Source organism: Kryptolebias marmoratus, linkage group LG9, assembly GCF_001649575.2.
Source record: "Kryptolebias marmoratus isolate JLee-2015 linkage group LG9, ASM164957v2, whole genome shotgun sequence".
NCBI lineage: Eukaryota > Metazoa > Chordata > Actinopteri > Cyprinodontiformes > Rivulidae > Kryptolebias > Kryptolebias marmoratus.
This window is the reverse complement of record NC_051438.1, coordinates 20,577,362-20,598,904: the sequence shown is the minus strand read 5'-3', so window position 1 is coordinate 20,598,904 and position 21,543 is coordinate 20,577,362. Positions and strand designations below refer to the sequence as shown.

Genomic DNA, 21,543 nt, shown 5'->3' with positions numbered 1-21,543 from the left:
CAGAGGAAGACCCAGGACACGCTGGAGGGACTATGTTTCTCGGCTGGCCTGGGAACGCCTTGGGATTCCCCCGGAGGAGCTGGCCCAAGTGGCTGAGGAGAGGGAAGTCTGGGTCTCCCTGCTTAGGCTGCTGCCCTGCCCCCGCGACCCGATCCCGGATAAGCGGAAGAGAATGGATGGATGGATGGATGGATGGATAGTATATGTTTAACGCTGTTGCAGTTTTTGGGGGCCTGTGTTTTAATCATTCTTTCTTTCCCCCTACTGGCCTGGCCCTCCCTCCAGCCTTCCCCCCCATGGTGGACAACCACGTCAGCCACAATTACATGGGAGCAATGGAGCCCAAGCCAGTGTACCCTCCGCCTCAGGTCACCCCGTCCAGGTACTCACCTGTGCCCCGCCACATGCTGGGGGAGGAAGACTTCACGAGGTAGGTTACAAAGCGGTCGCCGGTGACTGATCCTTTTCCACTATCAATCACAACCACACTGCTCTCCGAGTGCAGGTCTGAACAAATCATAGGTGTGTCTGCTTGTGGAGATCGGTTGTTGGAGTTATTGAAACATGGCTGTGGAGCAAACTTGTTTGGGGGCTAAATTATGTCTTTAGATAGGATTTTTGTTTCGCTTGGGTTTCATTAAGTTGCCATCGTCCTGCGTTTTGTTGCTTATTTACATGTATCGTCATGGTGATTTTGATGATACATGCTCGTACAGTAGTTTAAGTCCCCTCATGTCGTGTTAGACAAAGAAAAAGGTTTAATTTACAAATGTTAGCTCCTTGGGGCCGGGGTGGTGTCTACAACATCCTAGCTGGACAGTGTGTGGTGGTTGTGTGCTGAGAGAGGCTCTTTGTCACTTCTTGTACTTGTGACGACCGTATTTTAACCTCTGACTTCTTATCCAAGTAGTGGATCAGAAGTAGCATTCATAGGCACTTGATTGGACTGTCCCATGAGACTTTGAGTCAGCTTAACCCGCAGCTCTGGAGAAAGAAGGCCATATTGTCTGTGTTTATTGGTGTGTGTGTGTGTGAGTGTTTATGTTGCCCTGTAATGTCCTTGTACAAGCAGTCTACATGACTTGTATGTGCATTTGTTGCATCTTTGTCAGTATGTGTGCTTTTTTTGTGTCCTACACTTGTCCCGTTCACTGTGATTCCTGTACCCCACAGCAGGGCTGAACCTATTTACAGTGTCATCCACAAACCTGGGGATAGCAAGGCGCCCCAGGCCCTCTACAGAGGCTTCTCGCCTTCCCCCGCTCCCTTGTGCCAAGGTCCACTCCCCTTCTCTAGCAGGTACTAACCTAGTCCATCTTGCCTTGCTTTAGCTAACCCTCCTCTCTGTAGCTGAGAATCTAGATCTGGCCTCGGACAGGACGGAGAAATCCTACCAAACCACCGGCTTACAGTGCCACAACTGTGCACATATTATAAGAAAAGAGAGAAGACTAATTTAGAGGACAGACTCATCGAGAAGTGAAGGAGAGGGGAGGGTTGGAGGGGGTCGCAGGGTGACATTTGTGATTTCCTCTTTCAGTTCTCTTTGTGTTTGCATGTAAATGTTCCCTCACCTCATGTGTTTTTGGCGACTTTACGCTGATACAAAGCGTGTTTTACAACAAACTCTAAATTTAACCTGCAGTTCCTGTTAGAAGTTGATGCGCACTTTTCATGGACGTGATTGTCATGGCAAGACTGAGCTTTCAGCGATTTCCTTGAACTGTCCTTTTCCTGGAGCAACATAGAATTAATAGATTAGTTTAAGAAATGCACATTAAATAAATACACTTGATTTAACTTGCCATAGCAAGTTGGATGCTGATCAGATGCTTTTTGTCACCATCAGCAAACTGAAACTGGCTACTTCAATAAGATTTTATTTAAGAATTTGAGGTTATTCCAAAAGCTCAATGATAGGCTGCTCTATTCGTTTGTCATTTGGTGTCTATTTGAGGTGATGAAGTTGTCCTTTCTTCCGCATTCATCATTCTCACCTGCAACTTAACAGGGTCAAAATATAATCGCCACCACTGCCGTGTTAAACAGTCGTTTTAGGGCTTTTGATGTTGAATGCACCTCCTTCACATCTCCAAACATCCCTCTGTGATTAAACAGCTCTGTCAAGGTTTCTTCTGGTCATAAAGCCTTCCTCCAGCAGATTCCATTTATTTGTTGTTAAACCAAATAAAATGTGCAATGAAATTAAAAACGTAGTCCCTCAAATCCTTAACCAAAAAAAAAAAAAAACATGTACCCATTTAAATCTGTATTAAGTATTTGTGTTGAAAAGTAAGGAGAAATTAGTAATCAATGTTGAAAAATTAAAATGTTTAAAAAGATGCATTCCTTTTTTTTTCAATTTTACATGGTAGCCAATAAAAAGCCCTGTAATTTAAAACTTTCCTGACAGCAGACAGTGACATTAATGTTCCAGCTGCTTTTGGTTTATGTCAGACTTACGCTTTGATGAGTTGCTCCTGACGATTCAGAAATCCTTTTCTATCAGCAGATGTTGACAGTTCAGGCTTTAAATCTGCAGCTGAATAGAAATGTCTCCAGGAAACAATCCTGGTTCGTGTAAATCTTGTCTTTTTTCCCCCTCAGGTTTGCACTGACTTTGGTGAACTTTTACGTTGTTCTATTTGTTGATCAGTTCAGTGATTGCTGTCAGACAAATCAAAGAATCTACCAGCGAAAATAGACCATGATCATTAAAGTTAAGAGGTTTTGGACAGATGAACTCACAGAAGACTTGACAGTATAACTTGGTATTGAATGTTTCAGAAAACCTGACATTCTTTTTTTTCAATGAAAAAGAACAGTTAAGGAAGTAATTGAAAGCCTAATGGCATGACAATCATATCTTGGATGAACGTATACAAAAATGCCAACCACATGCAGCATTTGCAGTGGCTGTGACGTCTTTCATGAGCCCACGTGAAATATGAACGATAATTGAAATGCAGTAACAAATGTAAGTGGCTCAGATTTGGAAGAAATTATCTTCGTATTATTATTTTTTGCTGTCGATCTGTGTGGACGTCTTGCTCTACTTTTTAGCTTCAGATAAAACTTTGTGCTCAGCTATTATTTGTCCACCAGTTCTCACACAATCTGCTCACATCTTTGAATTTCAAGCAGTAAAATGGAGCCGTCCCTGCACTTTACATACCCTCCACCACAGGAGAGCAGCCGAAAGGGCTTCACGCTCCCACAAACTACCTAATTCCATCTGTCAGGAGGCATTGATAAAACCGAGTCCGTATCTCAGGCCTAGCTGCTTTCACTAGGTTTTTATATTTATGGCAGTACCTTGTGGGTTATTTTCTGTTTGGCATCATCAAATGTGCAAAAGGCCCCCTGCATTTTGATTTTTCCTCCACAGTCATGTTCATTGTGCATCACCACATGGATGAATGCTTGAATGTTTCTGTGTGAGCCATTGCTGGTGTTAAATTTAGCCTATATTGCGTAACGTATATGCTGTGCTCTGATTCCAATGAGTGTTTTCCGGCGAATGTGTGAGAAGATAGACTTTGGTTTGAAATATAGGAGACAATAGGAAGACTGTGTGGCCACCCTCCACAAAGCAGGGTTAGAACATTTTGCCTGCTGATCTGTGTGTGTAAATATAAACTGAGTCTCGCTGTTACCATAAATGCAACGCGGAGTAAAAGCCTGATCCGGCGCAGGCCAGCGAACCAACAGCAGCAGAAGACAATCCTGCAGCTGTCATGATTCATCAGCGCGCTGGGAAAAATCAGGCCATGCACTCTGGTCTTACCCCTCTCATCACCCTTCCTGCCAGCACCAATCACACATGCGTACTGTACACAGAGACGTTGACAAACGAGCATAAACACAAACTTGAAGCGCAGCGTACAGTTATGACACCGGGCCATGCCGATGTGCACCTACACCCGGCATGCCGCGCACCTCGCACATCATCTGAAAACACTCCCCACACACCGTGACCGCGCGTGCACCTGTTTGCGCCCGGTGTGTTTGTGTGTCAGGTCCGCTGTGTGATCGGAAAAGATTGACATTGTCTCAGAGGACATCGTAGCTGACAACTTGATCCCAGTCACAACAGATGAGCATCTAAGCTCCATGAAACTAACAGGCAGATTCCACCCCCATCAGCTGTTAGCTTCAGCTAGTAACGTTATTTTAGATGAATGCTACAGCAAACACGGGCTTCTATAGAAGTAGAGCTGGCTGGTTGTGAGAAATGAGTCAGTGCTTATATCGACCTTATGCCTGTCTGTACACCCCCCCTCGGTGGTGTCACCAGAGACGCATCCCCCTCCACTTTATCCATCTGATATTTCCCCCCTTCCTTATTTGTGCCAACATTTGAGTTGACGGGAGATAAAGCCTGTGTTTAGAATGCATGTTTGGTGTAAACATGCATTGGTGACAGTGCACACAGTCACGAAACAAGCGACTCCCATCTGTTAGTGCTATCCAGGCTCTGCAGCAGAATCTGGATCCAGTTCTGCCCAAATGTTTTGGAAACTTTAGATCCTTCGATTCTGCGTCATTGAGGAGACGCTTCTATTCCGTGCGCCACGTAACTTATATAGCACTTTATCTAGTCCAAGGACCCCAAAGTGCTTTACACTACAATCATTCACCCATTCATCCACACACTGATACTGATGGTGGTAAGCTACAATGTAGCCACAGCTGCCCTGGGGCGGGCTGACAGAAGTGAGGCTGCCATCACACCGGCGCCACCGAGCCCTCTGACCACCACCAGTAGGCAAGGTGGGTGAAGTGTCTTGCCCAAGGACACAACGGCTGAGACAGCCGGAGCGGGGGCTTGAACCAGCAACCCTCCGATTACAGGACAAACCCCTACCTCCTGAGCCACTGCCGCCCACGGATCATAAAATGGAACCAGAAATAACCTAAAAAGGAGGGAGACCTTCAAAACGTTAAAAAGTTGGATGCTGAAACAAACTACCAATCCTGTACCCTGAGCTTTGTTCATGTGCACCAAGGACAAGCACGGCTGCAGTCACTAAATACAAGATGTTACAGTTTAAGATAGGTTCAGGTTACTTGAAAGTATCCTGGCTTCACTTTTAGTACATAGTTTATCTGCTGTGTTTAGACCCAGCTCGCCTGAACACAGAAGCCTGACTTTTGCAGCAGCAAGTGAGCTAATCAGTAGCTCCCTCTTCTCTTGATACTCTTAAAAAAAACAACACTTTAACTGGCCAGGGCAAGAATTCAGCAATCTGTGATGCTTTGACCTTTGGTTGGCAGTTTCAAAGGCTAAAGCACAAAGAGAAGTTTAGAATAAAACTAGTGACAGCAGATTTATCTGAGCACACATAATAGGTGTCAGTCATTCTTTTTACACTTTAATATTTGCTCCGAGTCACAGAGAGAGGGATGAAGTTTAAACTGCCACCTTAGCAGTGAATAAATATATCAAATTAGGAAACAAAAAGAGCAGCCTCTGAAAATCTATGGCTCAAATTAAATCAGTGAAAAGAAAGAGGGACTACACTATAGGTATCTCTATATATAAGCTTATGTAATCTATTTGAGGTACGGAAAGATAAAGCGACACAATAGTAAGCGTCTGGATGTGTAAAATGGCGTCCATCTGCAGTGTCCACCATTAATCAGCCAAGCAGAGACAATTACTGTGCTGTGTCCAAGACAGCGCGACCCACTGAACCCTGCAGCCCAGATATCCATTCACAGCTTCAGGATTGAGCTGCTGCAGCCTCAGCCGGCACACTGAAGCACAGAGGGGGAAATATAGCGGTGGGAGGGGTGGCGAGTTCTGAATTATAGAGACGGCTGAGCAGAGCAAAAGGGTTTTTACTGCTCCAAAACTGTTTACATTCCTGGCATGGATGAAAAGGCATTGAGGGGAGGGGAGGGGAGGGGAGGCAGGTCTTATGATAGAGAGCGGAGGCTTTATCCCTGCATTTAAATCTGTAAGAGTTCACTGCCATTTTCCACGAAAATGACCAGGCGATTCACTTCTGGTGGACAAACGCACGCAGAAGCACGGGCTCCTTTAGAGTCCCAGCTGTGAGATAAGAAGACCTTATCTCCTAAAATATTCCACGTTATCTTCCTGTTGGGAAATCTAGCTTGCTGTCCAGCGTGCAGCCAGGTCATAGATTATGAAGTCGACAAATCAAAGGCCTCAGAGCTACGAAGGGCCGTCCACGAGTCTGCTTCCACTTCCACAAATTAACAAGGAGCTTCTGGGAATCTATCTGCCTAGTCTCCAGAGGGTCAGGATGACAGACAGGAATGCTGCCCTGCTAAACCCGCAAAAACATGACAGCAGAGACAAGGAGACAGCACGCCATGGAAGGAGATCGGCTCCGGATAACCTCAACATATTTGAGCCACGGTGATTTCAGACGCGACCGAGTGGGGATTTCTGCTTCCTCCTGTCGAACTGAGTGAAAATTATTTGCATATGGGAGCGTTAGGGTTAAGCATGTTGCCTCGCTTTTGTCGCAGTCGAGGACCTGCTTCTCATCACGGCACACATGGGATGAGATAGGGAGCACAAGCCCCTCGAGACAAGAATGTCTAAAATCACACCCCACCTCTCTGTGGAGGGTCAATTAGTCCGAGGGGACCAGGAGTAACGCTGAGCCGAGCGATGTGCAACAGCCAGCATGTTCACTGTGAACATCTCTTCTTCCATGCCATTGGTGAGGAGTCCGCCTCAAAACGCAGGGAGGACATGCTCTCTCAGAAGCAAGCACCGGCTCTGGATCGTAAGGTAACCATGGAGATGGTGTGTGCCACGTGAAGCTGAGACGAAAAGCTCAAAATGGAAACCAAGGTTATTTTAAGCCTGAGTTAACTGGAGGCGCGTCAGTTGTTTTAGCATACTTGTGGCAATTACTGCTCATCATTTTTATTAGTTTCTCTAATCGCTCACAATAAAAACTCTTAATGATTATAGAAAGAAGTAAGACCATAACTAAGCAAGCTGTCTACAGTGGGGTTTTACTGGTCCCTGAACCCTGTTTTCAGAAGTGGAGTACATACTTCAGTACATGCCGCATAAGGAATAATAATTCAACTACACTTCTCTTGTATGTTCGGAAATTTTTAAAATCAACACAAATACATTTCCTTGTTGTAAGTACCGTTTTGTTTTTCCATTTCCCTACTTTCCCAGTGAAGTTGTCTCTGTTATTTCCAGTCGGCTGCAGGTACTGGGGACTCTGAAAGTCTGGAATGTTTCCTTGATGGGAAAACTGTCTTAACAACTAGTTTGAGTGCAGCCATTAGGGAGTGAGAGGTAATTGTTCCTGTAGACCGCAGGCTGAGTAGTGCAAGAGAAGACCACTAATAGGAGACAAGCTGTGTTTTTTGTTTTTTTTTTTTCGGGAAGGAATTTGTGTGTTTTTGTGCACAAGAATACACGTTAATCTGCAGATATCCCCTGAAAGTGTAGCGCGTACGTGTGCGTTAACTGTTAGGTTTCCTGGAGTGTGTTTGCATGCGTGTGAAGTGTGTTTTCAGAGGGGTTTTTACTGTACTGAAGCAGAGGTTTGGCCTCTGGAGCGTCTTAAAGCTGAGGCAGTCTGAACAGCCTGCTGGAGGATGAGTCATAGTGGCTGAAGCAGAGCGTGAGGAGGTGGCCTGTTGTTGTGCGTTGATTTGACTGGATGTTAATGTGTGCACACAGTTATCTTAGTTCTCAGAGTGCAACGCAGTTTTTAGAGGAGACAGCTGAGGAGTCAGAGCATCAAATGAACCTTTTGCTAATGATTTATTGACTTAGAGCTGAGTTGTAACATTTTTTTTTTAATTGTTACCTTTTTGTTTTTAATACAAATTGTTCAAATTTAAATTGTTAGACACTAATCTTGAGTAAAATAACATTTTTGGTAATTCTCCTCACCTAACTATTCACAGTAGCACATTTTGACTGAGGCAAGCCTTTGCGTGCCACTGTACTGGCATTCTAGGTTAGTGCATACTAATTTCATGGCTAATTATTGCTTTCTATTAGTATGTGGTGTCCTCTGTTTAAACCATTTAAACTGTTTATTTAAAGTGCTCACTTTCAGATATAAATACAGTGGATCCACTAAAAAAAAGATCTGCAGGCTTGCTGTTTGCAGCTGCAGAAACTGAGTGTACTTGACATTTTGGTATCATAAACAGTCCAAACCAAAAATGGCTGTTTGAAAGCGCCTCTGTGTTCCTTTGCATAAGCATCTCTGTATTACAGTTCTGGTCATCTCTCTCCCGTTCTGCCCTGCCCTTCATCCTGACGCCGTCTCTCCTTTTTGGCAGGGAGCCGAGGAAGGTGGTGTTGCACAAGGGCTCCACCGGCCTGGGCTTCAACATCGTCGGCGGGGAGGATGGAGAGGGGATTTTCGTCTCCTTCATCTTGGCTGGAGGGCCGGCTGACCTGAGCGGCGAGCTGAGGAGGGGCGACCGGATTCTCTCAGTCAGTATTTCGACTTCAAGCTTCCTGTTTGCCCACATCCACTACTGTAACAAGTCTGAGGCAGCGGGATTTTCAGCCAGCTCCCGCTGTCAGAATAATGATGATAAAATTGAAGGTGGCCTGGTGTTTGGAAAGCCTGCAAACACCTGCCCACGCAGAAATGTCCTTGAGCAAGACATTAACTCCATAACAACGCCGAGGGAGCTAAGCTGTTCTCTGCCTAAAATCCAGTGCTACCTCTTTTTTATTTTAATGCTCCTTGTTATCCAAAAAAGATGTTTTTAATTATTTGTTTAACTATTGGGATAAATCCATGGATTTGCCATGTCCTGGATAACTGAGAAGCTAAACCAGCATATGTAAAGATGCATACCAGAAAAACATTTATGTTAAATGTTTTCTTTAAGGTAGCAGATCCTACTCAAAATGTTGGAAACTCTATGCAGCTGCGCTTGTTTTCTGTACAAATCTTGTCTGATCTTGTTCCTTTTTCACTAAAATCCCCCCGATTATTTACAGGTAAATGGAGTAAACCTTAGGAACGCCACACATGAGCAGGCAGCTGCAGCACTGAAGAGAGCTGGACAGACTGTCACCATCATTGCTCAGTACAGGCCTGAAGGTAAGACCTTACTGTCTCCTGTCATGGTTGAAAGTATTATATTTTATCATGAAGGCGTCTTGAACTCATGCTTGAAAATTAATTGTATTGGTATAAGTTATTGCTCAAAACAGTTGAACTAGTTTCGAAATGAGTCTTGAACCAGCATTTTTTTTCCTTTCTGACCTCTCTGATTGCTTGATTTATATTTGTTTTTGTGATAATTTGAGGAAATTCTGTTATTAATGACCTAAAACAAGATTTTCACATCACTTCTGGACAACACGACCACAGCATTGACTAATACTGGCCAGCTACCGTTAGTGGTGGAAATTCTCCACCACATTTATAATTAATCATTAAAAGTAGCTGATGGTTTGAGAATCTAAGGTTTTAGGAGTCCCTCTGAGTTTTTAAACTCCTCCTAATACCCAGGGGCGTCTCCAGAAAAAAAATTAAAAAGAGTGACCAGATGGGGGCCACTGATCATTTGTTTGTGACTCTGACTTTTTCCAGTTTTACCAGTTCAACAAGAGCAAAAATGACAATATGAATACCCTTAACATTGATTAAACTATTTCATCTAACATCGTTTTTAACCTTTTAATTGTATCAAGCTCTCTTATGAACTTTAAGTTTTATATTTCATGTTCTAAAGGTTATCTTAAGACCACCCCCACCTGATTTTCTCTGGGTTTCTTACCCCACAGTGGGGTTCCAATCCTGACTTTAAGAACTGCTCACAGGGTTATTTTTAATCCATTTTAATTTTTTGTATTAAGCTAAGATGACTGATTTTTTGCTATGTATTTAGTGACCAAACATAAGCAGGATTTGGGTCTGACCAGGCCAAGGCCCGTCCAAATCAGTAGCCTGATTTACTTTTTCCTTTTTATTTAATGCATTAGTCTATCTATCTTTGGTTAAGGATTTTTTGAGCACTTCAATTTATAATAAAAGAAAAGAAAGAATTAAAGAATACAGAAAAGGTTTTTTAAGCTACCAAGGAAGTTTAAAAAAAATTGTTTTTTTCTAATAATGTCATATACTAAAGTTTGATTTTGGAGTTTCACATTATCTGGATTGATAAATATATAGTTGGGCTTTTATATTTGTTGTGGTCTGAAAACCATTTCTCATTTCTCAGTGGTTTTCGTGTTGCATTTTGGTTTTATTTCCACTGAAAGGCGAAGGCGGACAAGAATATTTTCACCCTTATTCTGTGTGCGCATGCGCGTGCTCTTGTGTCTGTCTGTTAGCAAATTAGCTTATCAACCACTGGAGAAATGTTAATGAAACTTCCAGAAAGTAATCATTGCATGTACCTCTACAACTTATTAACTTCTGGAATCTACCCAATTCAAGATAGTTGTCACAGCCAACTGACCTTTGAAAAAAAACAAAAAAATGGCTTTACTTTTGTGAGTTCTACAAATGTTGAGCTAATATTTGGTGTGATAGTAGCTGACATTTCTCCCCAACATATATTAGGAGCATTAAAGGATTTTGTTTAAAAGTTTGACATTAACTATGTGTCTGGAGTCAACTCTGGCTGTCTGTTAGCAAAATATCTCATGAGTCACTGCTTAAAATTTCATTAAAGTTTCAGGAAGTAATTACTGATCGACTTTTGGAGTCACCCCACTACATTAAACCAGATTTAAAAAAAAACACTAAGAACAAGATGTTTCACATGGGTGACCTTGGCCAGAGGTCAGTAGCCCACATCATTTAAAAATGATCAAAAACAAGTAACAATATGGGATAAAACATCAAATTATTTCACCTGCATCAAATGGGTTTCATGTTTAGTGCAGTGTATGGCATAATATTGAATATTGAAGTTTTAACAAAGAAATAGTTAAAAACACAGGTAATGGTTAAAAAAGAAACATAGGCAGTGGTTCAAGATGGCCACCACAGCCAACAGAAAACAGAAAAATGGCTTTAACTATGTCAAATTTACACGTATTGACCTGAAGTTTGTGTGTTATTCTAGCGGTCATTTTCAACCAATTCTCCACATACTTTTTAATTTTTTTCCTGACCCAGCTGTAAATAAATCTGGCTTGGTGAACTTATTTCACAGTTTCAACCTAAATATGTGTACACATTCATCATCCAGGAAACGTTTTGGGTTCTTTGGCGACAGGTTGCATTCTGGGAAATGCAGGAACACGCATGTTGAAGCTCACATTTGATAGTGAATGACATGATATGTCGGCTTCTGTTGCGCCTCTTAGTTTATAAATGTGTTTTCACGAGTCCCACAGCCTGTTTAAAACAAAGTAGTAAAAAAAAAAAGGTTTTAGCGGCAGTTCTTGTGCAGTCAGGTGGGCCTGGAGCTGCCGGCGGGGGCTGAGATAATAAACACAGGGGCAGAGCGTCGGTATTCAGGTTCAGGGGCGGCTCTGACGAGTTAAGCTAACTGCGAGGCGGGCAAACGGCCGCCGTCCCTTCCCCTGTTCGAATCCCGGAACCCGCGCACCGAGGCGGCGATGGGCAGGGGAGATTAACCGGGAGGATTTCGAGCCGAGCTCTCACTGCGGCAGAAGGAAGGAAGCGTTTTGGTTTTGTTTCTAAATGCGCTCGAAGTGAAGGTGGAAAGCGGCAAACTTTTTTTTTTGTGTTGGTTCTCTCCCCCTCTTATCTGCCTGCCAGCCCAGTCAGAGTGCGGGGTGGGGGATGGGCTCGGATCCGTACGGCAGCAGCAGCAGAGCCGAAGCCGCATGAACTCCCTAATGGCTGGATGAAGAAACTACCGGCTGCGGCAGCGAAACAATAGCCACAGTTTGATTTAACTCGAGGTGAGACGAAAGGGAGGAAAACGTGTCGGGGAGTTTGTTGACTCGTTTAAAGCAGGAACGATGTCCGTGAGTTGTCTTTTAACACCGAAGGCGTTCGCTGCTCTTATTAGCACCAACCTGTGTACTTTTTACTCCACCAACAAGTAAAAATGGGTACTTTAACCGTATCCGAGCCACGATAGAGGTATTTAGGAGGCAAAGTGAGCTGTTACACACTCTCTTTGAATCAAACTTTTTTAAAAATGGATATATGATTTAAGAAAGCCTCACCCTTACTTCTGTAGTAAACATCTGCCATAATTACCTGGAGCTCCTCTTGTTTTGTTACATTCATGGTATTTAAGGTATTTACAACTTACCTATGTACTCATGGCTTTGTGAAATGGTGTTACGTTTCAATTTGAAGTAGCTGAGCTCATTCAAGTGTTTTTCTGTACTCTTGTGTAACCTTAACCTATAGGTGGGACACACACACACACACACAGGTGTGGTCAGACAGGTGTGTGTTTGCTCAGTGATTTCACCTCACCTCTGAGCTGTGGACTCGTGTATTTATCCTGACATGGCATCTGTATGCCACTGCCTCACCTGGCCTCACTCCCTGACCGCAGGTCCACTTTGGGTTCACGTGCGGCTCGGCTCGTTCTTTTCCTCAAGTTCATTCAACAAAATGGTTCCACCAGCGTTACGGCCGGCCTCGACAGATTCATATTTCTCAGTCCCGTCATCGTTCCTTGTGTGTGTGTGTGTATTCGAGCATGTCCCGGTAATGCTCTGACAACGCCGAGGAGGATATTGTGGGCTTTACATCTCGGCTGAGGCTCTCTGGTTGGACTATGACAGGAATGCGAGGAAGGCATAAGTTGTAGCATGTCCTCCGATCCATGTTTTCGGTTTCTATAAAAACACGAGCCTCAGATGTCCAATAATGCACCGGCGGCATTACGATTCATGCCAAACAGGATCTTTGAATTAGGATGAGCCTTCCCCTCAAGACGGACACAGGTTGGGATCAGAACTGACAGGGGTGCAATTTGGGTTGTGTTCTGGTCTCAAAGTGCAGATTAGAAATTGCCGTTCTTGGCCCCGGCGAGTTCATTTTCTGCAGCATTCCGAATCATTCAGGCAGAATCTTGAATAATTATGCGGTTAGTTAAAGGGAACCATTGTCTTCTGCAACAAATCACGCTTTCAGTTCTGTGTCCCCTTTTTGTTCCTCAGTGAGGGACACTTATCTCTCAGTGTACAGTTCTTAACTACTCTAAACTAACAAGTCAAGTGCTGGCAAATCATTGACTTCCTGCATCGCCTCTGGTGACCTGAGATCTGAGGCCAGCAAATTTTGGACATGTTGTTCATTTGAGTTTGGAGCAGGAGGAAGCCCCTCCAATGATCTGTACAAGGAACAGATCATTTGGAAGGATGCAGGGGTGGGGGGGTGGAGGATGAGTGCTGGTTTATGCTAAGCAAACTGCCTGGAGAGTTTTCTCAGAGACCAGGGCCCGGGCATCAATGGACCTTTGATCCGAGGCCAGCTCTGAATACTACAAGAGCCCACAATAGAGTAAACGGGCTGCGGCGGGAAGCCTGCCCAGCTCTGAGTGGCTTTCTGAAGCACCATGGGCTCTTTAGCTTTCAGACAGGAACGAAAGCGAGGGGTGTATATGTGCTTACTGCGTTCCTTAACGTCAGACTGTAATTGGACTTAAGTCTTAGCATGTAGGAAATGAGAGGAGGGGTTTAGAGGAAATGTTACACTCCACGCACCCTCATTAAACTCACAACAGTGTGCATTTGAGAGCGTAGGAACACTGTAGCCAAGTTGTGCACACACAGAGTGCAGTGAACTATTATCAGAGGCTAGGTGTTTGCATTCACCAGCTCAGCTATCTCTGAGAGAATAACACTTTCTCACATTACAAACACATGCTCAGCTTGTTGCATAACTGGATCAGAAGAGAAGCCACTGTCCCCCAAAATAAAATAAAAAATAGCTGTACAATTTAATGAGGACACACAGTGGGAGTGAGACAGAGTAGTCCCAGTTTCTATTAGCTGTCTTTTATTCCTGTGGGTCACTCCTAAAAATACAAGCTCCCCCCGGAGTATTAATTGATTTAAAGAACCTGGATTTTACAGTCATAATTGAAGACACCCACTTTTGCAGCACTTCAAAGGTGTGCTTGTTTAATGAATCATTTATGTGGGATTGATCATCCGTAAGGGGTGGACCAGTCATGATCTCGTTAGCCAGCATGTCCTACACTCCATGAGTTGTTACTAATCAGATGCATGTAGCTGTTCTTAAAATGCCTTAATAGCTTTTGGAACATTTGAGGCCGTTTCTACTTTTAATATTAAATTTTGGACACTGCAGAGTTTTAGTACAGGATCTAAATCCAGTACAAATGGAAGAGCTTTATATATTTTTTTTCAGCTTGTTTAGTCATATGTGAAATGACTGTCCAAGTGAGAGCAGGAATAAAACATTGAGTTATGGTATAATATTTGATATTAATAATTCTATGGAGCGGTTCGCAGCCGGGTGTGAAGCGGCTGGGATGAGTCAGTTCCTCCGGGTCTGAGGCAACGGTTCTTAACCGGAAAAAGGTGGAATGCGCCCTCCTGGTCGGGGCTGACTCTCTACCTCGAGCGGTGGGGTTTAAATATCCTGGAGTCTTGTTTACGAGAGGTGTCAGGATGGAGCGGGAGACGGGGTGATGGATCAGGGTCTCCTCAGTCTGCTGTGATGAAGAAGAAGCTGAGGCGCAAATTATAGCTCTCATTTTACTGGCTCATCTATGCTTCAACGCTCACCTACCGTTATAAGATCTATATCGTGACCAATAGAATGAGATTACGGATACAAGCGTGTGAGATAAACTTTATTAAAGGAGTGGCTTGGCTTAGATTTGGAGAAAGCTGGGATTAGAGCTGCTGCTCCTCCACATCGAAGGGAGTCAGCTGAGGTGGTTCAGGCATCTGATTAGGATGCCTTCTGTCTCTATTTCTGGAGGTCTCCCGGGCACATCCTGCTGAGAGGAGAACCCTGAAAAGACTTATTATTTACTCCAGGGGTTATATATCCTTTCTGGCCTGGGAACGTCTCGACATTCCCCAGGAGGACCTGGAGTGTTGACGGGAAGAAGGATGTCTGGATTTCTATTCCGGACTCGTTGCCATCTTGATCCAACCACAAATTAAAGCAAAAGCTGATGGATGGATGGAATTTTGGGTCAAAAACCTTCACAGTTAACATTTGTCTGAGTTTATTGGAAAATAAATTTGCTAACTTTGAAACTTCCGTGAAGCTAAAATAAAAACAGGATGTTGTTCAGTGTCTGAAGGAGTTGCTGAGTTTTGAAGATGGTGACGGCGGCCATTTGTTTTTGTCTCCAAACAATTTTTCAGACATAAAGATTAACAGCCGTGCCTTTGTCGGTCTGTTAAGATTGAGTGTTTATCAATGAAGGAATTGATCACATCTGTGTTTTAGTTCATTAGTAAATCTGTGTCCCAATAAAACTAATTATTAAAACTAAAGTCTTCTCATCTGATGGACTGTTTGGTGTTGAAGGCCTGAACTGTCATTTGCACATTTGTTTAGATGTGTAAATGTGTCATAAAGCGTATTAAATTCTTTATTTGGATATCTACGTTAGGGGACTCCATAAAGAAAAGAAAATATTTAAACTGTCCCTGACTGACGGTGTGTGAGCTATAAAGTCCACTTTACAGAAATAGGTGTGGCAGCCTCAGGTGGGTTCTGTGGGTTTCTTAAATTTTGTAGCAGACCTGAATTCTTGTGCTACAGAACCGGTTAAGCATTTACAGCATCTTTTGATGATATGACTCAACCAGTCCTACGACTCAGTGTTGTGACCTGATAAGACATCAATTTATCAAGCTGGTATGTCAGCCATGTTTTCTGACTCTGCATTCGTCATGCGCTCTTCTCGAGTGAAATAAGTCTTGTTAATGTCAGATAACCAATTAGTTCTGTGCATCTGGAACCGTACAGAACAAACTTTATTCATACAAATTATTAAAACGATAAATTAAATTGTTGACAACATACTTAAAGCATCAGAACTGCTGGAAGAGAAGAGCGTAAAATATGAGTGAGTAAATTAATAGGTTCACAAATAATTCAGTGCCAGTAAAATATGAACACATCAAACTTTTTTTCTTTTTTAAAGGATTGTTTCATTAATTTTGTTTAGTCTTGAGGCACAAAAGTTTGTTTTGCTTTGTGGCATGCAACTGAGGCTGTAAAAATGCTCTTTGCACCAAATAAAGAACACAAACATTTAAAATAAAAAAGACTTTCTGTAAATTAGGGCTGCACATTGTGTCAGTTTAGTTATATAGCACTTTACAAACAAAGACTGCAGCAAAGTGCTGCTCAGCATAAACGGCCATACAAAGGCTAGCAAAAGAATAACACCAAAAACCTTAAAATGTAGAAAATGATTAAACAAAGTGGTAAAGTTATTTGATTAAAAACATGATAAAAGTACAGATAACAAATCAAGTCGTCGAGCTCTCCTCGAGTAGAAGTGGGTTTTTCAGAGTAGCTTGAAGTTTTCTAAAAGCCTGCATAGATCTTACATGGAAGGATAAATTATTCCATAAAAAACAACTACAAAGGTTTAAGTTAAGATTTTGGGTTATTTTATGTTTAATATTTATCCGCGTGCACAATATCAATATTGCAAAGAGTTCCAAGAAATCACAAACAAATTAACTTGACTTAATTTATAATAATAATTTATAATAATTCCCCTATGGTAACTGTGAGAGTTTGGTTTTCTATAGTTTATACTCTAAAATAAATGGGTATTTCATTTCAATCCTACATCTTGTATTTGGTAACGTGTATCAAGATAAATGTGTTAATCTGATCAGAAACATAATTTGAGAAGAATTAAATATGATGCAACAAAACATTGTTTTTGTTGTTGCTGCTCTGTGATGATTTTAATGGGAAATAAATCATAGTTTTAGCTTTAATTCTAAGCAAACCAGAAGGGAAAAAAAACAGGTTTTCTGCTATGTTTTAATGCCTTTTGGAGGCAGTGATTCTACATGTGCTGATTTCTTTTCTTAAACCTACATTAACCCATAAATTGATGTGGTGATATCTATAGTTATACATCCTGGTTAAACAGTAAACTTGTTTTAGGTCGATGAGAATCCAGAGTTGACTCTAAAGGCTTGAAGCCACTAAATCTTGCTTCTTAGCAGCGACTCCTAGTTTAGCCTCTGCAGGAGCACCCAGCGCCGGCTCCTCGGCTTCTTCTGTTTCCATTTGTTGACATTTTTTCTTCGCGTCATGTGGTTTGAATATGTTTGGAACAAGACTGGCTGTGTTGACTTTCTCAAAGGTGGAGTTGGGCGCTCGTGTGGATGAGTTCATGGCTAAAAGCTCACCCAGTGTGAGTAATGGTGACTATGAACTCCACAAATATTAGTTTTTGAAGTTTTAGATTGTGGTTTTTTTTTTTTAGAAGTTTAATTTTGACAAGTCTCCAAATCACCTCTGAGCAGTTCTTTATGTATTACAGCTGCATTATTTGATATTTAAATCTGTTTTATGTGTCGTCCCTGACTAATACGGTTGAATTGCAGTCCTATTTGAGTGAACACTCCCCCCTGCATGGTGATGATGCTGATGCAGTCAGTGGCTTTTGTAGAAAAAATGTTGCTTGAATGTGAAATTGGTCACAAAGTCTTGGACGGTCTTTTCTTGACAGATGCTTTAATGTTGAGTTGATCTTTTATGTTTTTCCACTTTGAGCAGCTCCAGCCCAGAATCACTCAGTTCAGTATATATTTGATTCAGAAGGCAGACCTCTCTTCATCTATAAACACACTTTTCTAGAAATCTAACATTTCCCTTTAATCAGTTAGTTCAAGTTAAAATGATCAGCATCTGGTTGTAAAATTTGTGAATGATTAGAAGCCTGAATGTTACCATTAGGTTTTATTTTTTTGTATAGTTTCCACAGTGTGCAGACACACACATTTGTTTATATTATTGGGGGTAAACATGCTTAACTTTGAAAGCGATTGAAACGGTGTTCAGTACATTGTGTGTCATCCTCCTGAACCGTTGTTATGACTTTGATTCAAAGACAAACTCATTATATTTGAACATTGGGAGTGTCCTTTTTTCAGTGTAACAGGTGCTTTCTTTTTATTATTGCTTATTTTGTGTGTGCGTGTGGAAGGGGGTGTGTAATATGATTAGGTGTTTAAAAAAACATCCAGTCAGGAGATTTTTTTGTTTCGTTTTAATCCCTGAGATATTATGAAGGGCTGTACGTGCCGTAAGCTGTGTTGCAGAACTGCCTGCAGTCAGATGTCACCATTATCAAAAAGGAGTGGTAGCGGTTCAGTTATCTCATGATTCCCACCCCTACTTTCTACAGGATCTTAAAACTATCATGTTCTCTCTCTGCACCTTCTGAGTTTCCACTATGTTGTTGAGTCATTTGGGCGTCAGGAATGTTAACCTGCAATAATGCCACCCGTGTAACTGAAGGCACCGTTCCATTGAGCAGGCGGCCCTTCAGGTTGGTGTTATTGTGAAGCGGGGCAGTAAAGGGGGGGCTCTCTGTATTTAGCTGCTCTTTGTCTCGTTCAGCAGTCCGTCCTCTCACAAGCAGCTGCTTCTCCCGGTCCGCTCTCTCGTCTCCTGTGCCTGAAAGCCAAGAGGAGTCGTCTGAATGGCTGCTTCCTCGTATGCTCTCCCTGTTCGAGGAGTGCTGGATCGTTGCTCCTGGTTACAGCCAGTCGGGCAGTGTCTCGTTACCTCACCTTGCAGCGTCACTCTGCTGTATCGTTAACCCCTTGAGCATTGAGTCTTGCAGAGAGCTAACACCAGGCCCACGCTGGTTCTGTGTTTGCTTTTGCTTTCTTGTCGGTTTCAGCAGGGGGGTGATTCCAAACTTGTTTTTGCACCTGCTCAGTATTTTCCAGGAGCTTGACTAACTTCAGCTGAATCATCTTTGTAGACGTAGCTGCTTGTGTTTCTAAGGTTGTATGAAGGCCTGCCTGATAGAGAATGGACTTTGATCTCTTGTTCCCGTAACAGGAAGTGCTTCCAGCTTTGAGTGGTTAAACGGTGCGGTAGGAGTCATCCCCTGCAGATGTGTCAGTCAGCTGTGGAGAGCAAACCTGGATATTTTCTTGTGCTTTTTTTATTTAGAACGGATCATTTAAATCAAGACCTACATGTGTTGTAATATTACAGCAATATTGCGTGTTAAGGGTTTATTTGATTTATGCTGAGCGCACCAGCTGCGCTATGGGAAACACACACACACACACTTCCAGCAGCAGCGTACAGTTCCCAGATTTAAAAAAAAACAAAGTCAGTTGCTCTTTTGCGTCCTCTGTGATCACCTGAGCCTACTTGTTTTTCCTCTCTGCCTCGGCCCGTTTGTTTACCCAGCCGTGTGCTGTGGTGCGGTGGTCTTGCGTTGTTGGAGCAGCCTGGGCACAGAGCACGCTGTGCTCAGCAGGCTAATGAGAGCGTTCTTAATGAGCAGGTCCGGCTGGATTCATACATCATCCCCGTGCTGCCGAGCTGCGACTGGATTTACACACCTATGACAAATGGTCTTGCAGTTGAACTTGTTGGAGGCCTTCTCCCTTCTTTTTTTTTTTTTAAACCACACTAAAGAGCCCATGTTGAACTTAATTAATCTATGTAATTAATTACCTGACATGAGACATTACTGAATGTGTAAGGCAGATCTGTGATAAACCATCTGTACCTGGGGTCGTTAATCAGCGTAAGGATTCACTGAACCTTTTTCTGTTCACTCTGACTCACTGCTGAGCTCAACAAAGCTCCGATCTCAAATACTTTCCTGCTAAAATGAGAAGAGACAAAACAATTATACAGTAAACACTACTGTACAGAGAGGGGGCAGTGTGTGCGCGCAGAGACCTGTTTTTGAGGTGATGTTTGACACGTCTTCTCTCTCTCTTCCGACAGAGTACAGTCGCTTTGAATCAAAGATCCACGACCTGAGGGAGCAAATGATGAACAGCAGCATGAGCTCAGGATCGGGCTCCCTGCGCACCAGCGAGAAGCGCTCCCTCTATGTCAGGTACGCTTGGCGTGCACGGCTGCACTCACTGTTTCAAATTCTTGGATCTGCTGTTAAAATAAGCACTCTTGCATAACAAGCCTCATACTTTTTGTGTGGGAGAACGGAGGCTGGAAGCACGTGTTTTTAAAAGCGGCCGCGCATGGCGCAGACCGTATGGTAGGACGCGATATTTTGTGCAGAACTGTTTGTAAGCTAAGGTTTGATGTAGGCCATTGGGTCGATACCTTTCATCATCTAAAAGCTGACAGACATTACGTGCCGTTGTTTTGACATTGCCTCTTCTCTGCCTAATGTAGATTGACAGAGGGGGCTTGTCGAGGTGACTTGTGTTATGACACTTTGGGCCACTAGCCAAATGGAGGTTCATTTAGAAATTAAAACAGGTGGCAACCCCCCTGCTCACACAGATACAGCGAGCTCTAAAGGATGCACAAGGTTCAAGGTGAAAGGATTACATGATGTAACCTCCATACGCAAAGTGCTTCCATGTATTTCTGCTAAAACTCTAATACACTCCACCTCAGCTTAAAAGCTACATTTCTAGATTGAGTAGAATAGCAGTGGTTTAAAAATATATAGATGTTACCTTATTTGAAGCCAGCTACAGTCAGAGGATTGCTGACCTGTCTGACTTGTGCCTCTCTTATAGAGTGTCTCCTATGAGACACGTAGAGCCGTTCCTGCTCCTCTGCAGGTGACTAAGCTAACAGCTATGTAGGAAAAGCTGTCGGGTTTGCAGACCGACGCAGGAGCTGCCGTATCCTCCCTGCCCAGCCTCAGGAATGCGGAGGCGTTCAGCTTGAAAGGTGCACTTTACAACAGTCACGTGTGTTCTTGCTCTCTTTGTAACCCGAGTACGTTGAGGCGCCGCAACACGGCTAACACCGGGGAACTTGATTATCTCTTGTCGGCTCGTGTTGACAGTAGACTCGTTTCCCTGGTGATGACACAGACAGACAAGCTTCCTCTCAATTGCACCACGGGGCGGTTTCGCCATTATTGTTTGTCTTGTCTGCGGCAGTTTCGGTTAAGAGGACATCAGCCAGTATCTCACGGCGGAGGGAAACGATGCCTCATGGCTACAGCCAGCTTCACTGCTGAATTGTTATATGGCCTGGAGATGTTTGCTTGTGGGTGAAGGAAAGTTTCAAACCTGTAGAGCAGGTATCGGTGCCTTTAGAGATGACTGCTGGTCTATTTGGCCAACAAGATAGTGACGCACTCAGACAATAAGGAGTTTGTGTTTGTAGTAGAAAACACGTGAGCTGCTGAAGAAACTGACACGTAAAAAATTATGAATGGGGTGTTATCGTCTGCTGTCTGAAAACGCACTAAGAAGCCTTTTATTGGCTAAATTCTGTAGTTAACCCTCTGGGGTCTAGGGTGAAACTGGACGTTTTTTGGACTATTTTAAATTTGCTTTATATTTCACCCTAAAAGTGGTTTAACCTGCCATGTTTGGAGTCATTTTTTTCAGCACAACCTCCCAAGTGTGAATTTCAAGTAATATTTTACTTTTGACCTACTGTATTAACACAACAGACCTAC

At 43.0% G+C, this 21,543-nt stretch overlaps 1 protein-coding gene across 6 annotated transcripts in view; it reads left to right on the top strand.

Moving 5' to 3' along the window:
* Nucleotides 1-21,543, top strand: part of dlg3 (discs, large homolog 3 (Drosophila)) — a 90,714-nt gene that overhangs the window by 59,454 nt on the left and 9,717 nt on the right. For 3 of the 6 annotated variants that reach the window (XM_037977259.1, XM_037977260.1, XM_017408274.3), the window contains 5 exons: nucleotides 268-430; nucleotides 1,174-1,299; nucleotides 8,305-8,461; nucleotides 8,981-9,083; nucleotides 19,878-19,992. In XM_037977259.1, the coding sequence (XP_037833187.1) occupies nucleotides 268-430; nucleotides 1,174-1,299; nucleotides 8,305-8,461; nucleotides 8,981-9,083; nucleotides 19,878-19,992 (664 nt within the window). Of the gene's footprint in view, nucleotides 1-267; nucleotides 431-1,173; nucleotides 1,300-8,304; nucleotides 8,462-8,980; nucleotides 9,084-11,489; nucleotides 11,870-19,877; nucleotides 19,993-21,543 lie in introns of those variants that run through there. The other 3 variants (XM_037977258.1, XM_017408272.3, XM_017408273.3) reach the window with 3 other exon arrangements.